This window comes from Crinia signifera, chromosome 6 (assembly GCF_055691185.1).
Source record: "Crinia signifera chromosome 6, ASM5569118v1, whole genome shotgun sequence".
NCBI classification, from domain to species: domain Eukaryota; kingdom Metazoa; phylum Chordata; class Amphibia; order Anura; family Myobatrachidae; genus Crinia; species Crinia signifera.
Window position 1 is genome coordinate 202,990,611 of NC_139222.1, and position 19,519 is coordinate 203,010,129.

The following is a 19,519-nucleotide window of genomic DNA, read 5'->3' on the forward strand; positions in this document are numbered from 1 at the left end:
TGTCATTAATGACAGCATTGATGCGGGATCACAGCAGAACGGGCCAGACTTCAGAAGCTGTTGGGCCCGTTCTGCCGATAACGGCCGTGGATTGTCGTTATCCAGGCCACATATCGACAATCTACGGCCGTTTTCGCAGCCACGCCCCCTTTTTGCACCCATCGGCAGGTGGGACATTGAATCCTGTCTGTTGTTATACTGTCGATCTGACTGCAAACGGGCCAGGATCATGGCTGTGGGGGGTGATCGACAGCTGTGATCCCAGATTGCATATCCCCCTATAACCCTTGGTCACATTCTATTAAAGTTCTCAATTCTACAATGTAGCATAAGATCATTATTAATGTTGATCTGTAAGAGGCCACACTGCTCTGCAGAGATTGAGTAAGGAACACAGGACAGACTTAAACTTGGATTTAAGGTAAACATCAGGGCATGTAGTAGTGGAGAGGAAAGGGAGACATTAGAAATGCAATGAAACGTTAGCTTCTACCTATCATCTTATAAATTATTGCTTATTATCTGGTTATTTGTGGAAACTTCTCCAATTGAACTCCAATTGAAGAATAGGGCAATGTACAAGTAAATAGGTCGATAGTGCAAAAATTACACTGAAATCTCTGGTCACGTTTATTTTTCTTTTAACCTTTTACAGTCCAATTAATTAATTTTTTTTTTCCATTAAAAAATGGTCTACATTGAATGTTGAATAATGTTAATGTTCTTATTTTAAAGTGGCTCACCATTAGATCTGCTACTAGCGCTAGGGCTGTTGAGCATGACAAGACGTTGGACTTGAAAGGGTTGAGTAGGTGGTAATGTAATAGGTGCGAAGGGGAAAGGGGCAGATGAAGAATAGTGCCCTAAACCTCTAGTTTAACAAAAAAATTTCTATTTAACAGTATGCAAATGAGTGGTAAAATTCTGCCCCTAAACTACTGCAAATACTTGGTCCCTCTCAGGTGCACATGATCAGATATACCCTCACTGTGCACATCCTTCCTGTTCGGACTGCCCAGGGATACAGTAGCTGGTGTAAAGGACATAATTATGTCAATCGACAAGGTCGCATATGTATATACCCACTGTTCTGGGCACACACAGCAATTTTACCCTAGATTAGCTGCCATTACTTTTATTTCTCCAGTTTACTGTCACAGTACCTGATCAGGAGAGAGGTGCTGGCCAGACATTTCTAAACATGATGAGGAACTGTTGCCAGATGAATTAACCTGTTCATTGGTCTGCAATAAAAACAGATTAGCGTACATTTAATTAGCAAATATGTTGTCATTATTATTAGTTAATTAAATAGCACATACATATTCCACAGGCCTTTACAGAGAATAAGTAATTCACACCAGTCTCTGCCGTGGAGTTTACAATCTATATTCCCTAAAGTTGGGGTTGGGAGCTAATTAATCTATTTACTGTAAATATTTTTGGAATGTGGGAAGAAACCAGATCACACAACCATGGGGAGAAAATACAGACTCCATACATTTAGAAGAATTAAAGTGAGGTGATAGATTTTCCATTGTATTTGAACAAAAGTAAATGCATTTAGTGACTATGGAAAAGGCAACAGGTAACATTCCTTAATCTAGTGGTTCACAAACATTTTTGAATCACAGCCCCATAAAGTATCAGAATTCTCATCATGGCGCCCCTTGGCCAAAAGCGTCCTACTGAGAAATTCAGATAAAATATTGAATTAAGTAATACCCCTTTTAGACATACTACCCGGGATTTTTGCCAGGTTTACCCGGGATTTTCAACCCAGGTCACTCCCAGGATTTTAGTAACAGACCCCCTTTCACACTACACCTCAAATCCGGGAAATACCCGGGTATACCCCTTTCACACATAAGCCAGGCTTTTCAAGCATTTCAGTGTTTCATCATTAAAATGGGACACACCCCGGCAGCAAAAAAAGCAACATCACGGGTGAAATGTAATAGGATGAGAGATTCAGAAAGTGAGAGATTTGGTAAGAAATCTCCAGTTTTTTTAAAGCGGCAATCATTTACACGGCAAAATCCAACTGGTTTTGCAGTGTAAATGATTGCCGCTTTAAAAAAACTGGAGATTTCTTACCAAATCTCTCACTTTCTGAATCTCTCATCCTATTACATTTCACCCCTGATGTTTAAAACTGAAAAACCCGGTGTAAACCCATTCAGACATAAGCCGGGTACTATACCCGGGAGTTAAATACTGGGAAAAACCCTGGTCAATTGCAGGTGCTCAGTATCCGGGAGTGAAATCCCGGGTATACCCTTTCAGACATACACTAGTCCCGGGTTTGGGCGCGTTCATGTGAAAAAACCCGGGATTTTCGCGTATGTCTGAAAGGGGTATTAATTGTGTTAATATATCATCCTAAGGTTCAGTTAAGGGGTGAGGGCAGGATGTGCTATTCTTTGTCCACCAGCAGGGTCACTACATGGATGCAGGGGGTGCAGGCCACACTCGAATGTCACCCACCAAACGGTTGACAAAAAACAGCCAACTCCACCTGAGTGATAGGAGCTGCACTGCAACATTACACGCAGCTCCCATCTTGAATAGGTCATAGACCACAAACCCTGGGCATCCTGGTTCAAAAAATCCCCAGGTTGCCATTCTCTTAGGGGGAAATTTGCTAAATTGGCCAAACACATCCAATCCCCATACGAACAGGTATGAATGGGATTGGCCGTATGTTGGCTTAAAAAAAATAAATGAAGAATACGACAAATTTACAAAGCTGTCGTATTCTCCTCATTCGTATTTTCCGATGCTGTAGCTGTTCGTCTGGCTGCCAAATACATATGAAGTGGCAGTATCATATGGATCCAGTGGCGGAACCTAGATGTGGTTGGCCCATGTGCAGAAATAGAATTTGGGCCGCCTTCCTGCACTCCAACCCAAGTTCACAATATGCCGCAAAGAAGTGGGTGGCAGCATTAGGCTCCTTAGTCTTCAGGGGCCCAGGTGCAATGCACTTGCTGCACCAATGGTAGTTCCACCTCTGTATGGATCAGTCAGATCTGGGCAATGCTGCCCTGCATAGTAAAAAAAAAGAATAAATTAATAATAAAAAAAAAAAAAAAAAACAGCATGGGGTCCCCCCACAACTATAACCAGCCAGAAATGCTAAAAAAATACGAACGCAAAAAATATGAATCGTATACATTTCTACTTTAGTAAATTATTCAATGTGTGAAATATATACAGTACCTATTTCACATTGATTGGGTAAGGATATGACCATTCGTACCGATTTAATCTTAGTAAATGTCCCCTTAAATGTCTTAATCCAACTCAGTGCATAAGGACAACTTTGTTAATGTATAACTAGATCTTCTATGGAGTGGATAAACTGCAATGTTCACCTAATGACAACTCAATCTGATGGTGTCACCTGTTTGCAGGCACCTGACATATGAGTATAACATACAGTACAATATAATGTAACACGGTGGATCAGTATCCTTTGTGTTTGATTGGATAACGAATACACTATTTTAAGCAAGGATATGAAGGAGAGTCAAAAGAATGTACAAAGCATATAAATGTCAGATTAAAAGATCTTTACTTTTTATGCCGAAACTCCAAAATATATAACTCATGGATTATGCAGGCACAAATATGTAAGCGCTGTGATGGACAGAATGCTCTCTCATACCAGAAACGACATCTCTAGCTGTGATTAGCAGAGGACATTGGACAATATTCTAATTTACAAGCTCCCCTGAGTGTACATGCAGGGTAGCGATGTGCAGATGCTGGGTGCGAGTGGGCATGAACTGCTAGCGGCACGGTGGCGGCGAGGAGTCTTGCCCATGGGAATGCCCAGCAAACACTGGGTGTTCCCATGTAAATGCGCCCGTGATGTGGGTTTGGGTTTATGCTAAACATCCATTGGCATGCCTGCAGGGGAATGGGTGTGCGAGGGGGTGGGGGCAGACGGCAGTTACATCCGAAAGCAACACTGCAAATTTTGCAGTGTTGTGTGTGGACCAGAATAAGGTCTATTATCCAGATCATTGTGAGTTTGCTTGGTCTTACTTTTTCTTCTGGGAAATAATAAAGCCATACAGCTGTCAGGCAGTGGGTTTTTTGTTTGATCACAGGAATTAGAATTACACTGGCTGAACTTGATAGGGGCCCTTTGAGTGCCAAGGGAATTTGTCAAAATAGGTGTGAACATTTCCAAGCCCCTGTGATCAAGCCCCTGGGAGGGGCGAAACGCGTCTTCCATACCACCCGGCAATCTATACTACACCCCTGATGCACTAAGCTGCTGACCGGCTCTCTGTCTGACAGTGCTCACAGAAGCCGCTACAAGTACCCGACGCCTGACCGGCTCTCTGTCTGACAGTGCTCACAGAAGCCGCTACAAGTACTTGACTCCTGCTGCCCGACTGCGAGTTCATACGGGCTTCTGTAGGACGCAAGACTCCACGTTTACTGTGCGCACCCCGCTTCACGCAAAACCGGAGATTCTCCCAAAAAGTCACTACGGCTGCCAATACCCACTGCTTGCTGCCTGACTGCTGCCGTGCTCCTCTGAAGGAGATCAATATATAGCACTAAGCCTGGCGATTCCTGGATAGACGCCTGCTGGGACCTCTAAACGTGAAGAGTTTCACAGACTATCACCAACAGATAAGAAAAGGAAAATTAACTTTTTGAAATTTATTTGCAATAAAATTGACCTCTATTGTTTCTTTTTAAACCCTCTCTCACTCACAGGGCCGGCCATAAATTTCACTGCACTGCTATATGAGCATCAGTGCTTTTGAAGCCGGGTATATGTGAGCAGCAGAAGGGCTCTAGTGGCCAAATCTTATTTCTGTGTTAAATGCCCCTTTTCTCCCACATACTACCTTAACAATAATCCTCTGACTCATGATGATTGAGGTTATAGGGAGCATTTGAATGTTAATATAGACACTTTTCTACCCTAAAACCAGAACCCTCTTCTGGTTTAATACCTACTATGTGCCTACCTTACCTCTCTAAACCTTTATCTCTCTAAAACTACAAATCTCTTTAGTCTTCTCTCATTCGCTGGTATGGGCTTGGTGAAAGGCTGCTCTGCTGCAAATATGCAACAGTCATAACCAAATACTGTTTACAGGAACAGCAGAAAGACCTCTCCTCAGGCCAATTTCAGGCAATACATTATCTCTCCCCTGTTCTCTCATCAATCATCTACTATATATTTATATATGATGATAAGACAGCAGAAACGGGGTGAGAAAACTGATATTGTAGCCACTCTGCATTTCTCTTTTATCGTTTCTGTAACTGTGAAGAGGCTATAAATTTATTACAGCGTGCCTGGGTACTTCTATATGCTCTTAGAATTGATACAAAAGTACTACAACATGGTTACATTGTCTTAACTAGCACTGTTTATCTTTGAACATTGCCATTTCTTCAGCATGTAATCAGATTAACCTAAACGTCAAACACTCAGACAAGCGGATATTGAAATCCCTATTGTGGTTTGAGTAGCAGCCAGTTTTTGTAAACTGGTAAATTGTTGGTGTGTGAATGTGAACACACTTGTTAAATAGACGTTTAAAGAACCACGAATGCTGAATAAGCACTGAGTGAGCATAAACCCCTGATGGTTCCCCAGGTTACGCTGGAAGGTCAGCTGATATGCTGATAGGATGGGCACAAGGCCTATCAGAGTGGTGGGAGGAGTATAGACAGGGAAGAAAAGGATCATACTCACAGGAAGTCTTCCTCTGTCTGAAAAAGCTGCTGCAGGAACAGGCAAGGCTGCTCCGCAGCACTATATATACTGTCCCATTCTTAACAGGCTTTTATCGCTAACAACTATATCTATTTCTTTCTATTCTAGATCTGTCCCTCTCTCTTTGGATCTGTCCCTCTCCTAGTCTGTCCTCTCTCTCATCCACAGTAGGCGCTGCATATGGCCTATAGACCGCGTAGGTCCACCCGCCCGCCTCGCCGATTATGCGGGGGCTGCTGGGGAGGCTGCGGGGCCTAGCGGCGTGATCCCTGGTGGCCCTAGTGGCCGGAGGGGGTCGCGGCGGGGTCCGGCGGCTCCCAGGCCACCCGCGCGGCATGACGCGATGGTCGCGGCGCCGGCTGATGACGCGGCCCGGCGCCGGACCTCGCGTACAGCACATACAGGCCGCGGCGCGCGCGGCAGAGGTCGCGGCGTCCAGGGGGGTCGGGCAGGGGTAGAGCCCGTGCCGCTCAAGTACGCGGAAGAGGGCTAGGCCCCCCGCACAAACGCTGGCGCGGCCGCTAGGCCTGGATCGCGGCCTTCTGCCCGGTCCAGCGCCAGAGGCGGATTCGCGCTAGGGAGACAGACCACCTCCACTCAGCCCCATGATGCTAGGGCCTTGCCCAGCCTCCGCCCCTCATCCAGTCCCATCCTGGCTTCCAGGCTGACCCAGGGGGGTCTCCCCTCCGGAGCCCCCTCTCCCACAATTAATAGACCGGGTAGAGGCCGTGGGCGAGCCGGGGAGGAGGTCAGGGGCCGAATAGGGCCCAGATGGTGCCAGCAGCCCCCGCTAACACCCCTAGGGGCCTGAGCATACTGCTGTGCAAAATCTTCTGCTGGGATCTGGGTAGGTGCCCCGCAGCAGCCAGGTTATTCAGCTCTCATGCAGTACATAGGAGGCAGTACATGATTGCTGCCACAGGGGGCCGTGCTGAGCTCAGACATGGTCTAGAATCTGTGGATCTACATTGTACTGGTGACTCATGAGTCATGTAAATAGTTCAGTAGTTCAGTTCCCTTCCTACAGATCCCTAAACTAATCTCTTACTCATACAGCCATAATGAGACTATACAGTGCCTCTGGGCTGCCATGTGTGGTACTGCCGTGCTCAGGCACATGTATGGTGTGTATGGAGCTGAACTATAGTATGAACTGCCATGCTGCCTTCCTATTAGGTCACGAGCTACACTCCCAATCATGTATAGGATGTTATATACTGTAACTCTGTTTACTCCACAGGACAAAGGGGATGTGTATGAACCTTCATAATACATAAGTGGAGCAGTTTCCCCTAGCAACCGATCGGCTTAGGTCACATTTAGGCTGTGGAAGATAAATGACAGAAACTGACTGGATATTTTGCAAACTCTTACTTTATCTCTCTCTAAAGTCAGTTAGATTGGGGAAAGGGACATGTTACATACTGTATGTTGAAAGCAAATAGTGACAGTATATTGCTCTGAATTTGGGTATTTCAATGGCATATTATGGAAGTTAAAATAATAACCAGGAGGGGATAAGTTTGGTAGAGCAAAACAAAGAGTAGGTCCCTATGGTGCGCTTTAGCACTGCCTAAACGCTTTACAAAGCTGTATTTAAGGCGGTATTCAAGACAGGTCTCAGCATTGACATTGCAGTAGATGGCCGCTTTGAATGCCATTTGAATACCATTCACATCAATCAACCCGTTTGATCCCCTCAACACGTTTCAAGGCAGTAGGTAGGGGACGGGTCTGTAGTCTGATGTTAGTTTTTGCTAAATACCGTTTCGAGCCATTCTCACTGCATAACAAATGGCCCTAAAACGTGTAGGACTGTTTTGGAATATCGGTGATCTGTCACCGGTAAATCAGCTAACAACGGCAATATACCGTTCAGCGCAGTGTGAAGTGGGTATAAGGGTGCTGTATAATTTACTGCTTCTAAATAGGTTTAATAAATCAGATTATTGCCCATCTGATCATCCTAACAAGAATATTACTCCTCCAATGAGCGACTATTTGAAATCCCTGCTCTGCGTGTAATAAGTTAGTCTGGTTCATCTAGTTCTAATCACGCCTCTCAGTCTCTGATGGAATAATGAGCCGGACGGACTGCCGTATGTAGGCTCGAGTGGGGGTCGTCCCGAATATAAGACTAAGCACCTAAGTCTACATCAAAACTGGGAAAGCTTATTGACTCGAGTGGGACCCTCACTTGAGTATAAGCCGAGATGGGCAATTTTCAGCATAAAATGTTATTGAACAGTGAGCTTATCCTCGAGTATATATATATGGTAGTCTTCTGAGCTAATCTTTTGGGGAACTAGATCATAATGAAGTGGTCACTAAAATGAACTAGATTTCCATCACTAAGGGGTAGGCCGCGGCAATGGCGCCAGGACCTCCTGGCTGCCCGGGGGGTTGGGCAGAGCTAGTGCACATGGCGCAACTACCCCGGGGGCGGCAGGGCCGCTGGGATGATGCCACTGCCCAGTCCCCGACATTGGGGAGGTGCAGCATCTTGGCGCGATGGTTAACGCCATGAGGCAGGCTTCGACTCCCATAAGGGGCACCACCATATTATATAGTGAGGCCGTTAGAGGCATGGGGCGGGGTAATACTGCCACGATCACTGCACGCCCCTCTGGCATTCCCGGCAGTACAGATGGTGGAATGGTTAGCATCACTGCCTCACAGCACCGATGGCATTGGTTTGGTTCCCACCATGGCTCCAACTGTGAGATGTTTGTATATTCTCCCTCTAGACTGGCCTGCGGGGTGACGTGTGACAGGGATGTAGGGCTGGTAGTGCAGGCTACCGGGGACGGCCACCCCCCCCTTCCCCTACTGTGGGACCCCAGTCACTCCTGTCCATCCCTGGGGACATGCCTTCTGCAGGACCGGCCAGGCGACGATGGCTGCGGAGGACCGGGCTGGTCCCCCAAGGCAGCGCTGACAGGGGGTCTCGGGTAGTTCCCGAAAATACTTCCCCTTTGTTGGGCTGGCGCGGTGTAGGGCCCCTGCCACCTACTGCCTGTAAGAGAGTACAGCAGTTTATGGCCCCTTTTGAATTCCTTCATGGACCGCAGGTCTGGGCTTTCCCCTACTGGGGCTCTGCCAGCTCCCAACCCTGTTATGTTGCCTGCCCTGATGAGCTGCCTGGGGTTACAGCCTCTCCAGTGTGGCGCCCGTAATTGTGCCCCCAATGTGTGCAGTGGCACAGGAACTCAGGCCGTTTGCCACTTAGGCCTCACAGGGCGGGCCAGATCCTCCTCCGGTGGTTGTTCCTGGAACTCGGCTGTTGGGGCCCCTGACATGTCCACAGAGGTGAGCCTCATGCCGGAGGCAGGCACTTCAGGTGATTAGCATGGAATGGAGGGGCTAGCCATGAGGGCTATCATGCCCGAGACATTGTGGTGCCATCAGGGAGGATGGCACGAGGGGGAGCAGTTTAGGCTGTCTGCCCCTCATGCAGGTAAGACACCTGGTACGGCTATGGTGGCCGTTGTCTGGAGTTGATACTCCTTGGGGCGTTGTTGCCTCAGTACGCAGGATGATGGCAGGGGTGCCTTTCTTTTGTATCGGCATGGTAGGGCGGACCCGTCCCGGTCCTTTCTGGTGCCCAGTGCATTGCGTGGACGGCTGCGCGCCTCGCCGGCACTCCCAGACTGCGGGCGACCAATTGATTTGACATTGCTCCCAGCCTTGCTGGGTGCCCTGAGGGACTTTTTGCTGGCCTGACTATGAGGTCCTGCTGTTCCGAATGGCGTATGCAACGGCGTATCATGGTGCCTTCAGGTTTGGTGAGCTGGTGGCGCCGTCAAAGCGAATGCCCTCACCACTGACCGTGGATGACCTGGTGGTCCATGTGGATTCGGTGCTATGTCACCTGCGACGAGCTAAGACGGACCAGGCTGGGAGGGGGCGGTGGCTGTCCTTGCTCCCGTGCACGGTGAAAAGGGCGTGCCCTGTGACGTGGGTCTCGGCCTTCGCCCAGGTGCGCCCGGACCTTCCAGGCGAATGGCGGATGCACGAGGATGGGTCACCGCTCACCAAATACCAGTTTTTGTCACGTCTTGGGACGGGCGCTGGAGGCCACGGGTCTCGATCCTAAGGAATTCGGGTCTCATTCCTGTAGGATTGGGGCTGCTACCTTGGCGGCTGCGGAGGGCCGCTCCGACGCAGAGATTCAATCTCTGGGTCGATGGCGCTCGGCAGCATTTCGGAGGTACATTCGGCCAGCTTTATCTGTCACTTTTCACCATGGTCGACTGGACGCATAAGCGCTCGTCAACTTACAGTGGGGGCCTTGAGGTGTGTTTTCACATCCGTCTGGGGGCACAATTCGGCTATAATTACAATCTGGCATGGCGTACCTGTTAGTTTACTCCAGACGGTGTGTTTTGTGCCTCAAGAGCTGGTCGGCCACGGTTTTTCTCATTCATCTCTCTAACAAGCGTGGGAATGCATGGTATGCAAGCTTGTCGACAGCCTTCTAACCTCTTTATAAATATTTCAGGTCGACAGGACGTTAAGTCCATTTGGATGATTGGACATTCCTTTGTCTATTGGGCTTCCTGGGCAAACATAGTATCTGATGTACGCGTGTTTGGTCAAGCTGGGGAGGTTAGGTGGCTGGGTGAGAGAGAGGTATGCTATGAAAAGGGCTGCAGGCTGGGCTGATTCGAGCCCTGAGAAATTTTGGGGTCCCGAGAGTCATCATAGTCCACCTGGGTGGCAATGACTTAGGGCGGGTGGCCGCCCTCGAGCTACGCTCAGTGATTGTGCGGGACCTCTATTTTATTCTTTGTATTTGCCTGCATGAAAGTTGGTGTGGTCCTCCATTATATCGAGGATAGTGTGAAGGAATGTGATGTCCTGCCCCCGCCTGGAGCGTTCACGGAAGACGGTTAACGCTGCAGTTGAGAAGTATCTGCTGACCAATGGCGGGGGTGTTATTCGCCATGACGCCATCAGCTTTCAGCGGAGTGCGCTGTAGAGGAGCGATGGTGTTCATCTGAGCCCGGAGGGCGTGGCTCTGTTTTTGGGCGATGTCTTTAGTTGGTTAGATGCACAGTGCTGAGCGTTTTCCTACTTGGTGGCGGTGCTGCGGCTTAGGGCCTAGCTTTGGCGGTAAAGAACGGTCATCCTTGTAAGATCTTGATGTGTGTGTGTAGATAGTGGGGTGTCGCTCTCTCCTGACATCGATGGTCATCGGCCATGCTCCCGCCCGGGGTGGTGGTCACCACTAGCAACGAGTGGATGACCGGGGAGAGCGATCACCAGCGATGGTGTGTATGGTAACATCTTTACCCCACTTTCCTATAATGACCGTTCTTTGGTGCCGCCACCATTATATATATAGTTAGTTTAATTGTCAAAATAAATTGACATTCATTTTGAAACGCCAGCACTTGTGTCTGTGTCTTTTTTATTAGATAAGTATAGTGTTAAGGTGTAGGTTTGATGTTTATGGTGAGATGGAAAGGTACGGACCTGAGGGATACCTGATGGGGAGTTTAAGAACCACGAATGCTGAATAAGCACTGAGTGAGCATAAACCCCTGATGGTTCCCCAGGTTACGCTGGAAGGTCAGCTGATATGCTGATAGGATGGGCACAAGGCCTATCAGAGTGGTGGGAGGAGTATAGACAGGGAAGAAAAGGATCATACTCACAGGAAGTCTTCCTCTGTCTGAAAAAGCCCCGCCCACCCTTCCCTATTTCTTTTCCTCTCCGGCGGCGGTAAAGAACGGTCATCCTTGTAAGATCTTGATGTGTGTGTGTAGATAGTGGGGTGTCGCTCTCTCCTGACATCGATGGTCATCGGCCATGCTCCCGCCCGGGGTGGTGGTCACCACTAGCAACGAGTGGATGACCGGGGAGAGCGATCACCAGCGATGGTGTGTATGGTAACATCTTTACCCCACTTTCCTATAATGACCGTTCTTTGGTGCCGCCACCATTATATATATAGTTAGTTTAATTGTCAAAATAAATTGACATTCATTTTGAAACGCCAGCACTTGTGTCTGTGTCTTTTTTATTAGATAAGTATAGTGTTAAGGTGTAGGTTTGATGTTTATGGTGAGATGGAAAGGTACGGACCTGAGGGATACCTGATGGGGAGTTTAAGTGTAATTAAGTACTGTACAGTACTTTGTTAATTTGAAATTCTTCTCTGCTCAGTTACTTGACAATTTAGTCACTGCATTCAGGGGTGTGGCTTAATATCCCCGCCTTGGCGGTAGAATTGCCTTTTTAACCAGTGTTTGTATGTTTTTTGTGTGTCCTTTCTTTTATCTTACGTTATGAGATCACCCTATCTTATAAATAGAACTCATTAAAAGTTAAGTTTTAATTGATTAACAACACATTGATCCTACAGTATAACTTCTGACGCATACACCATTTGTTACAAGTGTGCCCCCAAAAAAGAGTCTTCTTTTTCTACCTGTTTTGTATGTGAAAATTTCCAAGTAAACATTTTTATTAATCATTTAAGTGCAAAACGTTGCTGTGTGTTACTGTTCTTTTTGTGGGTGCAATATTTAACTAAACTTTAATTAATTGACTTGGCTGTATTTGTATTTATACAAAAAAAAAAACAGTCGGTGTGAGCGATGCTGGCATTTTTAACAGATAGTTTGAGGATCTCTAACAGCAACATTGGCACTGAAAGGGTTAAAACATTAACTAACTAACTAAAATAAAAATTCCTAAATCTGCCCATTTAATGCAAAGGCCCTGGTTTGCCCATGCAACTAGCAAATTTCAGAGTGCGCCATAGAGTATCGTTGCATCATCCAGAAAGGATTTTTTTTGCCAAAAAACAGTTTGGCAAAATGATCAAAAGGATAACTGACAGGGATTTGCAATATGTGCAGGGAATCCACCTGTATCTGGAGTTTGCTTCATTTGTAATATTTTTTAAATTTCAGCCACCTCTTCATCATCCAAATGTTAATTTGTATTCCAAGCCTGTTTCTTAAAGGCTAGGGAGGGGGTAAATGCTATAGGGTGTCAAAAACCATAGGTGCGGGAGTTTTTCCAAGAATTTTGCTATATTTAATGCAACGAAGCCAAGATTTAAAAATACGGCAATTCTCAGACAGACTTCTGCGCCTTCACTTCTTGTAAACTATTACATTTCCCCCCCAGATCTTCCTAAGTACGGTAAGATTCTACAACAGGGAGCATGGAATGTCCTATACAAATCTTTATTGTATTTAATAAATTGCCTGGATATATTGCAAAAGTTATATTGTGTAATGGGCCCCATACATCAGCAATTAATTGTGACAATCCTCTGTTCTGGAGATGATTGTCACAATTAATCTTTAGGGGGGTATTCAATGTCAGGTGCACGGCTGTCGAGCAAGCTCGGCAGCCGTGCCCCTGTCCCATTCTCGCTTTGCTCGACGTGAGCTCGGCGGTCGGGATTCAATGTCCCGGCCGCCGAGTGGCGAGAAGGGGGCGTGGCCACGAGTTGAGGACGGAAATAGACGAGCTCCGGCCGGGAGCTCGCCTATTTCTGGCTTTTCTGGGCAGAACGAGCCCAATAGCTTGTGATGTCAGGCTCGTTCTGCGGAGAACCACTGTTCAATGCTGTCGGGGAAGACAGCATTGAATAGGGCCCCGCAGCCATCTCCCCCGTCGGGAGATGGCTGCGGGAGGTCGACAGACATTGAATACCCCCCTTAATGTGTGGGCTCCCCCCTTTTGGCGATCCCAATAAAAAATTAATAGGGATTGCCAATCGATTGCTGAATCAGATTTTTAAACATGTTTAAAAATCTGGTTTTATTGGAGTTTCATTTTTGTATGTGTGGGCATTCTAACAGGAAAAATCTGCCGATCACTGAAACAAATCTGTAATGTGTGGGCAAGTCAAATAGATTGAAGAAACCATTTATCTGGGGGAAAAAAACACTGGATCTGAGAAGCAATTCATTGTGATTGCTGATGTATGGGGGCCATAAGTCTAAAGGTGGCCATACACACGCAGATTTATCTGCAGATCTGTCTGGTTGGAACAAAAACATGGTTATGGATGAGAGCAAATGACAGTTGACCATTTGCTTGGAAATGCTGGAAAACTGACAAACTATCACTCATCCATAACCATATTTTGTTCCAACCAGCCAGATCTGAAGATAAATCTTACTAGTGTATGGGCACCTTAAAGCAGTTGAGTTCACACTGAGGGGGTAATTCTGATTCACTCGTTATATAGTGAGTTTGGCCCCATCCTGACATTTTGGGGACTGCTCATGCACATGGTCTATTATACACATTGTGTAGCTCACCTTTTCAAATGTTTTTAGTGACCTGCATAGTCGCCAAGCTGTTCACAAACATCAGGGCATCCCCATGAAAATGTTGGGCGTTCCCATGGGTGGGCCAATGCCTACTGCGGATGGGCGGTTGATGTCACAGGACATCAGCCGCCGTCCCATCTTTGGCCAGGCACACGCAAATAAAAGTCAGTTTTAACGACTTCTATTTGTGAAGTCAGGTGGTGTCTCAGGTGCTCGGTAAGCTGCGATGCTTGCAGTTTACTGAGCCAACTTGAATCGGCCCCTGAGAGCCAGATTTGGAGATCTATGCCAATCCCTTAAAATGACTTTCGATCACTTAGAATTGTGCATTACCAGAAATCAGTTTTTCCGTATACATATATATAGGCCTTATGTCCCTCTGGTACCAGCATAGAATAAATAGAAATGTTATTTTAATTTATATAACATTGACATTCAGAATGCACAACACAGAACATAATTACTGACGCACTCTTCAGGGTTTATTTTCTAAGATGGGAGTTCTATTGAAAATGCGATGTTGCTATGGGCAATCAATCAGATTCTATCTATTATCTTCTAGAGGATGCTGGATAAATAAGTAGATACTCATTGGTTGCTATAAGCAACATGACATATTCAATAGAACTCCCATCTTAGTAAATAAACCCCTTTGACCAGGTCAGAGAATTGGTTTTCAGAAAGACACTTCTACTGCAATCCTTGTGAAGAAATGCATAAATATAATAATAGTAAAGTAAGACCAGTCCCACAGCTTCCGTAAAGTATGTCTCTTTCCATAACAAAAAGCTTTACATAATAAAATACAGTATTTATAGGTTAGTTGGGCGCCCACTAAGCTATTTGCTTAGTTTTCCGCGTCCGCTCGCCACGCTTCCGGCTCGGTGGCTCGCTGTGCTCCCCACACTATATAATATCAACTCCATGCCGACATGGATAGTGGGGGTATGAGCGTACTAGCTATAGTGGGCGCCCAACTAACATAAAAGTACCTACAATACAGTATATCACACTTTGTTCTCAGCTTATTCTGGTGACTATAAAATAGTACTATATTAGCCTAATCACCCAATATAGTCTGACTTGTCACCTAACCAATATTTCTGTCGACATTCCGTCCCGTCACTAGCATACCACTTTTTCTACAATTATTTCAAGAGTGCATTTAGGCTGTGACCCAGGGAATCACACATTTAAAGGTAAGTTTGTTGAGCCCCAGACTGTAAAACTCATCCACTTGATGAAGGTTGGGTTCTATCATGTCATGGTTGACATCCCTGGTAATGTATGATTGCCATCACCTGTAGGGAGATAGGTAATTGATAAGAAAGGTGTTTTACCACAGGTGATGACAATCATACATTACCAGCGAAGTCCAGGAACAGAGCGTTTTCTCCCTGAAGGAGAGGGTCAGGTAGGCATCCATGATCTATGTGCAGCCTACTGTACTACAAAGAGTGACTAAACGGAGCAAATCCATCTGCCTAATGGTCACCCAGCATCTGTACAGCAAGTTATCTGGACAAGCGATCTGCATTGTCTAGCTCAGGCATGGGCAACCATGACCCATCTGTTGTGAAACTACACATCCCAGCATGCATCGCCACCGTTTGAGCATTCCCTAATAGCAAAACTGTGGCAAGGCATGTAGATTCACAACAGCTGGAGAGCCACAGGTTGCCCATGCCTGGTCTAGGTAGACAGTCAGGAGTAGATTTATTAAACTCGGTGAAGTGATAAACTGTCTGGTTTTTATCACCGGCCAATCAGCTCCTACCTGTCATGTTTCAAACCAAGCCTGTAACTTCACAGGTAGGAGCTAATTGGCCGGTGATAAAACCCAGGCAGTTTATCACTACACCGAGCTTAATAAATCTACCCCTCAGGATGTTGACACCTTATGGTCAACGTGAATTAGGCGAAAAGATTGCTATGAACAACATCCCATCTTCAATAGAACTGCCATCTAATGGTGCCCATACAGGCACCGATATTCATGTGCTGTTTTGAACTTTACAGGTGCCATGCGATTTTGGCACTGGAAGGGGATGCGATGCGATGTACTGTACTGTGTGGGTGCGATGCGATGCTATTTCAGCTTTTTTTTTAAAGTTAATAGTCACTAATGGACATTGCTTTGCATCGCATGTACTCCAAAACTGATGCGATGCAATGCAATGAAGCACAAAAAGTACTGCCTGCAGATACTTTTTGTGCATTACAATATTGTACCCGCGGGACTTTAAAAGTTCAAAATGCATGCTGAAATCGCAGCGTGTACGGGAACATTTAGTCAGTTTTCCCCTTTGTGGCACTATACACATCTATTTCCTCCTTTGTGGTCAAATCAGCTATATATTTGGTTGGCCAATGATTGGGATAAAATACTTTTACTCTGTAGGTGCATTAGAGAAAACGTGGGGCTTCATTATAATAACTATACAAATCTAAACTAGTACAGATAAACATTTTGTATTTCCAATTAGTAAACCTTTCTTATTTGTGTCTTTCAAAATAAACCGTGTAATTTTAGAGCATTTATCTAAGCTACTGTTTAGGTTTCTTATGCTTTCTTTTATAGGTAATACAAATATGATGCTCTGCAGGATAGCAACCACAGTGCCCATAAAATGTTCCTGCAAACTCAGCTGCCTCTGGCCATTAAACAAGCCATGTACTCCTAGAACATAAGTAATGCATAAGATGAATGCAATTAAGTAGATATCCCATGATACTGCTGAGAGACTGTCCATAGAATGAGTTTCTATTTATGCACACATTAGCCATTAAAGTGAAACTATCACTAAGTCACCCAGAAGTAAAACCTCTGGATATAGTATATAATCATACCTCCAAACTGTCCCGCTTTCTGGCGGCAATTGGGAGTACCTTTCTGTCACCTATGAATAGACACTGTGCGCATGCACAGAGCATCTTGTCATGCCCCGCGGCGGTGAAAATCGTGATGCTCCCACGAGGCCACGCCCCCATTTTCGGCACTGCGGGGGCATGACTAGACACTCTGTGCATGCACACAGCGTCAATTCATGGGTAACCGAGGGGGACTCCCAACTGCCTCCCCCCCCCCCACAGGACCTGCTAGCCCTGGGCGGGACACAGGACATCCCAAAAAACAGGACGTTCCACTTAGGCCACACCCCCAAAATTTCTAAGCACGCCTTCGACGCTCAGCAGCGTCCATCTTCGAACCTCCACAATGTTGGGAGGTATGCATAATTACTATGATTAAGGACTGTCTATATAAAGTATATTAGGGGAAAACTAACAAACTGTCACTCATCCATAACCATGTTTTTGTTCCAACCAGCCAGATCTGAAGATAAATATTACTAGTGTATGGGCACCTTAAGAGGAGGCACGGGCAGTGAGCTGGTGGAGTGAAAGAGACAGATATGTATATACAGTAAGTAGCACTACTGTGGACAATATGAGTATAAGGGCACTTCTGTGGGCAATATGCATAAGGAGTACTACTGTGTAGCATAAATTGAATAAGGGGCAATTCTGTGTGAATAAGGAGCAGTACTATGTGGTGTAATATGAATCAAGAGTGCTACATGCAGTGTAATGTGAATATGGTTGTGCAACTGTGTGGCAACGTTTTAATTGGAGTTATTATTTTGTGATCAACCCTTCCTTGTGGGACCACTATCCTTTTATTAATTATGGGATGTAGGCAAATTTATACTTTGCAGGTGGTGCAGAAAATCCTCGCACTGACCCTATTGGGGGGTGTCTGAGAAAATGAGTTCCACCACCTTTACAGGACCACTTTAAGCCCTGGAGCCAATGTAAACATAGTTCCCCTTATAAAGGTGTAAACGATTGCGCTTTAAAAAAAATCGGAAAACTCTTCCAAAATCACTCACTTTATGAAACTCTCACTCTCATAGGTGTGCGCACATTGAGTGTTAGGGGTGCACAGGCACCCCCTAATGCTGTGCCCACCCTTACACCTTCCTGCCATTAGCAATACCTGCAATAAATTTTACCAAAGACCCATCAATCAATTATATTGTTATATCACTACATACCTGTGTCATCTATATATTTGCTTTTGACTTTATTTGCATGTACTGTTACACAGAGTAATTACAAAATAAAAAATTAAATAGGCAGGAGATTATGGTGTGGCTTGAGAGACATTTTATATTGTAGCTAGTGTCAATAGATGATGATAGACAAGGCTGATTGGCGGTGTTAGACACACCCAATGGGCGGTGTTGGACATGCCCAATAGGTGGCGCTAGGCACACCCCTTTGACGGTGCTCCCCCTAATAAAATGTCCTGCGCACGCCTATGCTCACCCTATTGCATTTGACCCATATAGTCTGGATGTAATATCTCACAAAAATACTTCACTTCAGAGAAAAAGAAATATTTCCTTAAGTCAAAAAAAAAAACCAAGAACAACCTGAATATCTATTCATACCTAAAGAAAGGGATAAGTGATACAGAATATAGGGCTTTTTGATTAACATACCTCCCAGCATCTGTGTCTCGCTAATCGGGACACTCTCGTGGCGCCCACGCCCAAAAGGGGTGTGGCCTATTTAAAGGAGCATGTCCTATGGGAAGAGGGTGTGGTCTCGTGCGGTGTCGTATCCTCAGGCCACGCCCCATTTTTCACCCCTCCACAGCGTCTATATCCTTTAGGCTGGGGGGACTCCCAAATGACCCTCCCCCCACAAATGGACACTGATGGCTCCGGGCAAAAACCAGGATGTTCCCACGGAAAGTGGGTCAGTTGGGAGATATGGCATAAGGTGATACATGGATGGCATTATCATCCCTTTGTTAAGCAGGAGCACCATATGGCAGACCCAAAGGTGGCTGTCTGGAATCTAGACTTCTTTTGTTTTCACATTGAAGTGCCCTAGACAAGAAAATTCTGATTTATTTTAAATAACAGGAGCCTCAGGACATACTGTTGTTGGAAGTTGCTGCAGACCTGGCTTATGAGTTCTTTGTAGTCAGGTTGCACACATTCATTCATAGAAAATTGACCTGTGAGGGTAACATTTAGTGCTCCCACCAAGATCTTTTGTTATTAATGTTGAGCATACATGGTCAGATAGAATATGCCCATGATATATACTGTACGATGACTCATAGTGGAGGAAATGTACTAAGCATTGAAGTAAGATAAAGTGGAGAGAAATAAATGATCAAACAATTAGCCTCTGTCATTTTTAAAACACAGCCTGTAACATGACAGATAGAAGCTGGCTTATAGGTTTATCTCTCTCTCCTTTATTACTCTTCAAGGCGTAGTACGTCTCTCCCAGTCTATAGTCTACAATGAGTTTGTTTCCTGGAGAAGACAGTGGCCAAGCCTTGCAACTTTTAAAATAATGCATTGGTTGGTATGCTAAATGATTCCACATGTCCGAAAAATACAATTATCTGGGCAATTGTCTAACTCTATGTTTCCCAAAG

At 45.6% G+C, this 19,519-nt stretch overlaps 1 protein-coding gene across 5 annotated transcripts in view; it reads right to left on the reverse strand.

Moving 5' to 3' along the window:
• TOM1L1 (target of myb1 like 1 membrane trafficking protein) overlaps positions 1–19,519 on the reverse strand; it is a 163,014-nt gene that overhangs the window by 65,670 nt on the left and 77,825 nt on the right. For all 5 annotated transcript variants that reach the window (XM_083148655.1, XM_083148651.1, XM_083148650.1 and 2 more), the window contains exon 6: positions 1,164–1,244. In XM_083148655.1, the coding sequence (XP_083004781.1) occupies positions 1,164–1,244 (81 nt within the window). The remainder of the gene's footprint in view (positions 1–1,163; positions 1,245–19,519) is intronic.